The sequence below is a fragment of the Haliotis rubra genome, unplaced genomic scaffold, assembly GCF_003918875.1.
Source record: "Haliotis rubra isolate DU_JTF1 unplaced genomic scaffold, ASM391887v1 Scf336, whole genome shotgun sequence".
Classification (NCBI taxonomy): domain Eukaryota; kingdom Metazoa; phylum Mollusca; class Gastropoda; order Lepetellida; family Haliotidae; genus Haliotis; species Haliotis rubra.
In genome coordinates, this window is record NW_025767009.1 from 64,730 (window position 1) to 75,383 (window position 10,654).

The following is a 10,654-nucleotide window of genomic DNA, read 5'->3' on the forward strand; positions in this document are numbered from 1 at the left end:
GTATACATTGTGACACATATAATATTTGGCATAACGTTCGTTGAGACATATGCGTTATACATTTTTAAATAAGGTGATGTGATCTGCAAATCTGAACCAACCTTTAGTGATGCCTTCACTCAGTTTTATTTTTCTGCCGTTTTTAATTCAGGAATTAAATGATTTGTTTATAGTCAACTTTATATTAGGCTTAAGAAAGACTGGGTGGGGGACAAGTTTACTACTTCCCCAAAAAGTACCTGTATCCGATTTCCTAGAGATGTGGGTGACGGTTGAGTGAGTTGCCAAGGGAAATAACTCTGCAGAGATTCAGTTTCCACTTGGCTACTTATGTCCCCAAGCAGTGAAAATTCTGTTGAGCTACATCCAAATGGAACCCTCTCGTGAGTATTCGTGCACATATCTTTGTGACCATTTGAATTACTCCTGATAATAAAGGAACTCCATCACAGCTTGCTATGTTCATTAGCATGAATCGTGATTAAATGTCACCATTGTCAAAGATCACAGTGAAGCCTCCTCTGTCAACTATCATCACAAAATAAAGATAAGAAGACATAACATAATTAACGTCAATACTGTTATCAATGTCCCCTGTTAGGATTTGTTGGTATTTAACATTGTTGAGATACGGAGGCAGTTAACATCCTTCATTATTGACCAAGCTCTCTATCATGAATGTTATATTCATTAGCAGTAGCCTTCAGTTACACGAACCAAAGATTATATATTGTCATTTACACTTGATAAATTCACAAATGGTTTCATGAATGTTGACATTTACATTATGTGCAGCAAATGGATCATCAGCATAGCTACAACCATGCTCGTGGATCGTGTACTGGTTAGACTGAAACTTGAACTTCGTCTCAAACAGTCCTGTTTCAATACACCGAGGATGCTGGTCAATGTAATGTTGGTTCTTTCAGTGTTACCGTTCGTTGTTCCACATAACTCATCGGGTACGTTGAAACAGCAGACGTTCCGAGACGCTCTCCTTCGTGGATACCCAAAGGACATTCCGCCATCACCCTCAGAAGATCCTAACTTGGTCACTGTGAACGTGTCCTTCTTACTGCATTATGTCCAGGGTCTCGACGTCGCAAGTCAAGTACTCACTGTTCTTGGGACACTGACTTTCAGATGGTATGACCCACTTCTTGCTTGGAACAGTTCATCACATGAGACTCCTTCTCATCTGCGAATAAAGCCAAATGAAATATGGACACCACCATTACTGTTTTCTAACAATGCTGGCTCTCCACTAGAGTCTAAGAATACTTTGATATATGGCTTTGGAGATGGTCACGTTTCCATGACAATCACTGACTTGTTCCACACTCAATGCTCTGTTGATGTCACACGCTATCCTTTTGACAAGCAGCAGTGTTACATCTTCCTCAGTGCTATGGTTGATTACAAATTCCAAGCCGTCCTTCATGAGTCTAACCCCTTCGCTGGAATCATGGGGAAGAGTGTCGAATGGAAGGTGGAGAACGTTTCTATGCTTGTAGAAAAGCTGCCCAACTTTTGTTGCATAGAAAACGTTGCCAAAATTGTCTTCAGTCTATCACGTGAGTACACGTTTTATCTTCTGACTGTGATCACACCCGTGTCTCTGTTGTCCGTGATGAACGCCTGTGCCTTCCTTCTGCCTGTAGAGTCGGGAGAGAGGATCTCCTTCCTCATTTCAATCCTCGTCACGTACGCTGTGTTCCTTAACTTCGTCATTGAAGTGTTGCCCAAGTCTGGAGTTCCATCTCGCCTCGCCATTTACCTGATCCTGGTGTTCTGCCAAAGCTGTGCCGCCATCTTGACTACACTTGGCCTCCTCAACCTGTATCATGGAGCAGACGACAAGATGCATTCCAGCACAGAGGCGACACCTGTCGGGATGAAATCTCTGCCTGGTGACGGAGATCTCGATAAACTGAGTGCAAAGGTGTCTCTGACTGAAACTGACGTCGCGAAGACAAGTGGGAGGAAATTTATCAAATCACTGGAAAGAAAACTATTCTTGGTTTTCCTGGCATTGGCTATAATGTCTTTCATTGTACTATTAGTGTAAATCTTTTTTGAGACATTTATTGGAAAAAAGGATTTACTCTTTATCATAGCTATCACCCGTCCTATACTATAGAGAAAATGCAAATCGTTTTAGTGGTTAGAAGTGCTATTGTATGTCATATCCTGCTGGTATTCTCGTCAGGTGCAGGAGTGGCACAGTAATCTGAGACGTGCTGGAAACCTCAGACCATGAGTCCGAATCTCGGTCTGCCCTAAGTATGTTTCTATTTTTTTCAGCACCATAAACGATCTGGTGAGTTAAGATTTAGGTCTTTCCTTCAAAACAGTTTCTGAATAACTGTTATATGAGTGAGTGAGTGAGTTTAGTTTTACGCCGCACTCAGCAATATTCCAACTATATGGCAGCGGTCTGTACATAATCGCGTCTGGACCAGACAATCCAGTGATCAACAGCATGAACATCGATCTGCGCAAATGGGAACCGATGACATGTGTCAACCAAGCCAGTGAGCCTGACCACCCGATCCCGTTAGTCGCCTCTTACGACAAGCATGAGTTACTGAAGGTTCATTCTAATCCGGACCTTGATGGGTAAACTGTTATATGAGAACTTAATCCAAACTCGCTCGTTCACTTTGTCCACTTGTTGGCAGATTTTCAGATGTATTTTGTACGAAACCTTTTACCTGGTACGTATGAGAGGATATTTATTCTAACCAGTCTCGATTATCCGTCGAAACAGATTCTGTTGTTCATTAAATAGGAACAAAGCCTATGCATGAAAATCAGAAAAGGTTTACGAAATATACTCGTTGTGCACCACACTAGATGGTACCGGTAGTTTCATATCCATAGAAACGGCTCATGGTTTCGCATGAACCCAATTTACATACATTATATCATGCAAACTGTATATGATGTGATCATTGAGACACGAATAGAAGTGTTTGACAGTCATTATTGTGAATGTCCTTGCGCGACTTTTCTTTTAAATGTTCTTCATTCCATATGTCTGCAATGTTTTTGACAACTACTGAATTATACTATCCTCGAGTTAAAAAAATCATTTGACAAATGTTTAATTGTGGCACTTCGGATAGTTTGTTCCCTGTGTTGACCGTTAGGAATAATGTAAATATGCAAATTGTTTGATTTGGGTTTCTACCGGGGCGATCGTTGTGAGATATCTCTGATTCGTTGGCATAATTATCCCCACTTTTTTCTCTTTTACTTGATTATTCTTTAGCGTTGACGTTGTATATTTACAAGTTGCTTTTTCGTTGGATAAGGAATGTATATATTTGTTTATTTATGTCAACTTCTAAACACATCATCCGTTTAAATCTTAAATTGATATTTTAAATAACATTTACAAAAAGTCGCAGGTAATGTTTTTAATATGTCCTTCTCTGAACTGGCCATTGGAATGTCTAAGGATGTGGTGCTTGTGGTAAGAGAAGACTAAACGGTCGTCTTTAATCACCTGAGTATGGAGTTGGACCTGTACCGTTGATCGTTGATCATTCCGTTTACCATATGTACCGATTGGCCAGGTCAACAATCTCCTGTTTACAGTCTGCCTTGAGAATCTCAACATGAAAACTATCTCGACTGTTGTTTCAGATTTATGAACATATTCGCAAAAACCTGATAGAGTCAATGTCGATATAGTCAAGATCGTAAATCGAATCTGCTGTTAGCAGAGACTTCTTCTGAGCATTGAAAGGGATTTGTAATTTGTTCTACGCAGAAACTGTATATTTTCAGGTGTTCACAGGCGTTTATACACATGATGTATTTGTTTGTTTGTTGTTTAACGCCGCACTCAGCAATATTCCAGCTACATGTCGACGGTCTGTAAATAATCGAGTTTGTGCCAGACAATCCAGTGGACAACATCAGGAGCATCGATCTACGCAATAGCGAGCCTGACCACCCGATCCCGTTAGTCGCCTCTTACCATTGTGCACAACCCCCATCACAGGCTGACTTTTTGACTTGACACACTTTAACATGTAAACCTTACTTGTATTGTATTGAAGATAAAAAACTCCTTCGATCTCAATGTTCCAAATGTTCCACACAGAGAATTTAGTCTTCTATTCAAGTATTCAATAACTATCTTTAAAATAGCCACGAAGGGATATAAGGGCTGCATGTAACAAACCCAACTATTTTCTAAACAGAAAGCAGAACAGATTCCTTCCGTTATATATGTACGATCATCGAAAACAATACCGGGCAGTGATGATAAACTCAAAATTAGAGTTAAAGCCAAATTGTCATATAAATGTATTAATAACAAATCAAATGCTGTATTTGTATTTATATATTTACACATAATACATGGTGGTTCAATGTAAAGTTGTTATTAACAATGAAACGAAATCAGTAGAACTAAAACATGGACATTCAAGATAATATGTTTTCTGTGAAAATGTCTGTGTGATGGACGAGGACATCATAATCTCAATCCAATATTTTTGTAACGACTGTGGTATACTGCGCTACAGGCCTACTCTCTAAAGTATCTTTTAAGACAAACAGCCTTTCAATCGTTAATTTGAATATCATGGCCCAATCAGAACTACAATGTAGAGGTTTTAAGCTTTAAACGAAAAGTCAAAAGCTAAGTCATAGTAGGTGACCAGTGCCTCGTTCCACAAAGCGATCGTAGCGCTACGACAATCGTAAGTCTATGTTAAAGTATGGGAGTTACGATCATCTTAGCGCTACGATCGCTTTGTGGAACGGGGCCCAGGTCGGCTGAAAACTCGAATTGTCAGAAGGTGACGTATTTCTTAGGTCAGCTAACAATCTCGGTGATTTATACAGAACTTTGCAAAAAGAATAGCTTCTCTTTTCAACATTACCGTATGTGATTATAGTAGCCGTATATGTAGCCTACAAGGACAATCGTGCATACATGAAATTCATTTTCAAGGTACCATTTTATGATTTCCTTCACTTGATCAATGCTAACATCATATCTCCAAAACACTTTAATGTGTGAAACCATCTCTCCTACTGCAGCCTTGGCATTCAGGATTGATCATAATTATGTCTTCTCTGTCGTCTGCCTCCACAAACACCAACAACACGGTCGTCCTCTGCCCACAGTTGTGAATCACGTGGCATCCCAGACACTTACTCAAAGTCTGTACTTTGTGCGTTCCCCAATAATGTTTTCTCACCATCACTTTCATTATGTCTTAATCTTCTCCGTTGTCTTCCGCCACATGTCCCTGCCATTCCGTTGTCGACCCCCTAATGCCTTCCGGACAAGTGCCTGTAGCTCGTGGTTGAACTTGTCCTTACTCTGCCCTTGATGTGCCACCAGGGAAAACTTGCCGATAGCTTGCATCTGTCGCGTGTTCTTCTTCTGACTTGTCCGAAACTCACTACAATTGGCAGTATGTGGTTAACGCTTGAAATAGAATTTCATACTGACTACACTTACTGAAACCGCTGTGTGTTCTTGAAGGTTCAGAGATTGCTTTTGTATATTTTTTGTAAATTATTTAATTCCTGCTTCAATGACCACTGCTTGGCCTTAAGTACCTGTGTATAGACCTTAGTACCTGTGTATAGACCTTAGAACCCGTGTATAGACCTTAGTATTCGTGTATAGGCCTTAGTACCTGTGTATAGACCTTAGTACCTGTGTATACACCTTAGTACCCGTGTATAGACCTTAGTACCCGTGTATAGACCTTAGTACCCGTGTATAGACCTTAGTACCTGTGTATAGACCTTAGTTTAGTACCTGTGTATAGACCTTAGTACCCGTGTATTGACCTTAGTACCCGTTTATAGACCTTAGTACCCGTGTATAGACCTGAGTACCCGTGTATAGACCTTAGTACCCGTGTATAGACCTTAGTACCCGTGTATAGACCTAAATACCCGTGTATGGACCTTAGTACCCGTGTATAGACCTGAGTACCCGTGTATAGACCTTAGTACCCGTGTATAGACCTTAGTACCCGTGTATAGACCTAAATACCCGTGTATGGACCGTAGTACCCGTGTATGGACCTTAGTACCCGTGTATGGACCTTAGTACCCGTGTATGGACCTTAGTACCCGTGTATGGACCTTACTACCCGTGTATGGACCTTAGTACCCGTGTATAGACCTTAGTACCCGTGTATAGACCTTAGTATCCGTGTATAAACCTTAGTACCCGTGTATAGACCTTAGTACCCGTGTATAGACCTTAGTACCCGTTTATAGACCTTAGTACCCGTGTATAGACCTTAGTTTAGTACCTGTTTATAGACCTTAGTACCCGTGTATTGACCTTAGTACCCGTGTATAGACCTTAGTACCCGTGTATAGACCTTAGTACCCGTGTATAGACCTTAGTACCTGTGTATAGACCTTAGTACCCGTGTATAGACCTTAGTACCCGTGTATAGACCTTAGTACCCGTGTATAGACCTAAATACCCGTGTATGGACCTTAGTACCCGTGTATGGACCTTAGTACCCGTGTATGGACCTTACTACCTGTGTATGGATCTTAGTACCCGTGTATAGACCTTAGTACCCGTGTATAGACCTTAGTACCCGTGTATGGACCTTAGTACCCGTGTATGGACCTTAGTACCCGTGTATGGACCTTAGTACCTGTGTTTAGACCTTAGTACCTGTGTATGGACCTTAGTACCCGTGTATGGACCTTAGTACCTGTGTATAGACCTTTGTACCTGTGTATGGACCTTAGTACCCGTGTATAGACCTTAGAACCTGTGTATAGACCTACTACAAACTAGTCCAATCCACTAACAATGTTCTAATCTCATTGTCATCTGTGTCAAGTCTATTCACGCCTTACACCATCTCCCCACTCTTGTAACACAACCTCTGTCTCTTCTGAGCAACGCTTATGTCTAGTTGCTGTATGTATCTCCACCTCCGTACCTTCTGCCCAGTCTACCCCCTGCCATCAATACACGATGTTTGACTCTTAGTTGCTGTCTGTCTAGACTGCCCTACCTATCCTTCAACTCTCTATTCTGTTCCTTCACAACGACCAACCCTGTCCTCCCTTCTACATCTGCCATCAATATTCTTTGTCTGACTTCCAGTGGTTGTCTCTCTATTCTGTTCCTTCACAACGACCAACCCTGTCCTCCCTTCTACATCTGCCATCAATATTCTATGTCTGACTTCCAGTGGTTGTCTCTCTATTCTGTTCCTTCACAACGACCAACCCTGTCCTCCCTTCTACATCTGCCATCAATATTCTATGTCTGACTTCCAGTTGTTGTCTCTCTATTCTGTTCCTTCACAACGACCAACCCTGTCCTCCCTTCTACATCTGCCATCAATATTCTATGTCTGACTTCCAGTTGTTGTCTCTCTATTCTGTTTCTTCACAACGACCAACCCTGTCCTCCCTTCTACATCTGCCATCAATATTCTATGTCTGACTTCCAGTTGTTGTCTCTCTATTCTGTTCCTTCACAACGACCAACCCTGTCCTCCCTTCTACATCTGCCATCAATATTCTATGTCTGACTTCCAGTGGTTGTCTCTCTATTCTGTTCCTTCACAACGACCAACCCTGTCCTCCCTTCTACATCTGCCATCAATATTCTATGTCTGACTTCCAGTGGTTGTCTCTCTATTCTGTTCCTTCACAACGACCAACCCTGTCCTCCCTTCTACATCTGCCATCTATTTCCCATACCTGTTTTGTAGTTGTCTCCCCCTGACAACCACACAGTCTATCCCTCGACCCCCTTCCTTCCCGATCTGTCCCTTCATACTCACTCTATGTCTATTTCGTTGTTGTCATCCATGTCTAGTCTCTCCATCAATTCATCCAGACTTCCTTCTGTCAAGGGGATGCTCAATGTCTGAGACAAACAACATAATCAGCCTTCATACATTTATCAAAGCTGCTGGGAAACACTAACATGCAACTATTCTGAAACTGTGTGAGTGAGTATGCTTTTAGCAATATTCCAGCAATATCGCAGCGGGGAACACCAGAAATGGGCTTCACGCATTGAACCCATGTGGGGAATCGAACCCGGGTGTTCGGCGTGACGAGCGAACGCTTTAATCACTGGGCTACCCCACCGCCCCTCTGGACCCGTGAAGGTCCGGGTTAGAATATTGATCTTCAGTGACCCATGCTTGTCGTAATAGGCGACTTACGGGATCGGGTGGTCAGGCTCTTGACTTGGTTGACACATGTCATCGGTTCCCAATTGCACAGATCAATGCTCATGCTGTTGATCACTGGATTATCTGGTCAAGACTCGATTATTTACAGACCGCCGCCATATAGCTGGAATATTGCTGAGTGCGGCGTAAAACTCAACTCACTCACTCACTCACCGCCCCTCTGAAAATGAGATCACTGAATTTAGACACCATTATTTACAAACCGCCGCCATATAGCTGGAATATTGCTGGACGCGGCGTTAAACAACAACCAACCATCCAACCAACTCTGAAAATGAACGGGAACTAGTAGGAAAAAAACGTTTATAAAACGTATTTAAAGGTATCAAATAACCATTGAACATGTTGCTTAACATCACCTCACTTGACGTACCACGAAGACATGTTGTAGTTCCTCTCTGCTGATGGTGTTACTGTTGTCCGTATCGAGGCTCCGGAATAAGTCGATCAACCGGAAGTTCTCCTGGCGCATGTATTCGAACAGGACCACAACAGGATCAAAGTCATGCAGGGTTGGCATCTTCTCAATATTTCCCACCCGGTACTTGTGGAAGTTCTCCGAATGCCGGACGCTGATGTCGCGACTCGCCTGAACCTCCTCCAGTAGTTTACTGAACTCACCGTCCACCGGGATACCCTGCAACCACGAAGATGTTGATTATAACAATGTACATATTCATGTATTCATGCGATTGGTTCTCGGATCAACTCGATAGCTTGCTGTATCTACAAGCTTGCTGCCTACAGGTTCATTTCAGTCAGCACATATTGCCTGTGGTTTAGGGTGATGGTAAGATCTTTCCCTTCAAGATCTGAGAGGATTTAATAATAAATATATACAAATATTAACGAGGAGTAACATAGTTCAAAGTGGCGGACAGTGACTTAGTGAGTTAAAATTTATTGTGGCACTTCATATGACTAAATGTTTCCGTAAACTAATCAAGGAATCATTCAACCGGGATGGGTATAACTTGCTCTATACTCACTCCCTTAGAGCTAAGATGTTCGCGCAATACGTGCCATGAGTGGAACAGAGAATTGTCTCTGAGAAATTATTATCTGGGTAATAATTAATTATTAGAGTTAAGAAACAATCGAAGCGACGTTTCAACGACTGGACTGTCCATTTGTCCAAACCTAAGAACTCTTCAAGAAGAAATCTAAACTACTAACGGTGATGTCTAGACTTGTAATGCGACAGGTCGGTGTAGACTGGATCACTCTCAAGACAGCTATAGCACCCTCCGTTGTCATCGGATTCTTGCCAAGCTAGAACGATAAAATTGACATGACATGATAATCTCAAAAGTCCAAAAATATACACAAAGATTTTAGTTATGCACCCCCTATCTCACGTTTGAATGAGCCCCGATCGTAAATCATTTTGAGCATATCTGGGACATGACTGGCCGTCGTGTGCAACAAGGGGATCCTTTACAGAACCTGACCCAATTTACACGAGGAATGGCGTAGACTGGCCCTTCAGAGGATCAGGAGGCTGACAGGGGGTATGAGGAGGAGAGTGCTGGCTATCATACAGTCACATGGAGGTTACACTCTGTATTGACCTTGAATCGTGTAAGACACGCAAAATGACAATTTGAATGTTCACATTCACCAATAAATCCAACATTAACCATTCCAGGGCCATACTTGTACAGATATAGCATAAGATGTCTATCATACAGCGTTAAAGACATTTTTCGGGTTCACACCATTTTGTGTGTATAGTACGTGCAATTATAACGTGAGCAGTCAAACTGGAGGAGCCTGTACCATTATATTTGCTGCTTTCGGAAATGCTGAGAAAAACAATTTGTCCTTTTTTCACAATTGGTTCAGTTGACATGCTAGATGTTGGTCCCCACAGTGGTGTGGTGTATATTTAAAAAGAAACTAACCCGTATTTGTTTGTAGTCATGACTAAAAAGTATTCGTTTGATTTAAGAGCATGTCTTGGGCATATGAGAATATTCTTGCTTTTCGTTGTGTAGTACTCAGCTGTATGTAGGTGGCTGGCAAATAAACAGTTCTGGGGCAGGCAATCTAGTGATTGATTCACGCAACAATTCACGTCGGAGGATACGTTGACATGTAACGAAATCAGGTCATCGAGTTTTCTTTCACCCTAAGCCTATTTAAAGTGCTGGGTGCCAGTTCTCATATATAACCCCAAGGGATACAGAAGGAAGCAATGATATTTGATTTCGAATTAACACAATCTCGAGTGCAAGTATCGAACCTTAAGAGTTTGGAGTGACTCGTTACTGGTAGCTCCATCCATGAGCAGTTTCAGCGATTTGAGGTCAATTCTATTGCACGAGAGGTCAAGGTCGCGCAGTGTTTGGTTGGCCTTAAGTGACGTCATCAACGCCTCGCATCCATCTAATCCCAGTCCGTTCCACGACAAGTCTAACACCTCC

At 42.0% G+C, this 10,654-nt stretch overlaps 1 protein-coding gene across 1 annotated transcript; it reads left to right on the plus strand.

The window, feature by feature from the left end:
- Positions 1–898: 898 nt before the first annotated feature.
- LOC124284380 (neuronal acetylcholine receptor subunit alpha-9-like) lies at positions 899–2,229 on the plus strand. Its single transcript, XM_046720468.1, has 2 exons — positions 899–1,976; positions 2,210–2,229. Exons 1-2 carry the CDS (start codon positions 899–901, stop codon positions 2,227–2,229), a joined length of 1,098 nt encoding a protein of 365 aa, XP_046576424.1.
- Positions 2,230–10,654: the final 8,425 nt, after the last annotated feature.

Bases quoted from the DNA above. Each gene is read 5' to 3' on its own strand.
- LOC124284380 (XM_046720468.1), top strand. From the start codon at position 899: ATGCTGGTCAATGTAATGTTGGTTCTTTCAGTGTTACCGTTCGTTGTT. The intron at 1,977-2,209 runs GTGGGAGGAAAT...TATTCTCGTCAG, and splicing joins AACTGACGTCGCGAAGACAA to GTGCAGGAGTGGCACAGTAA.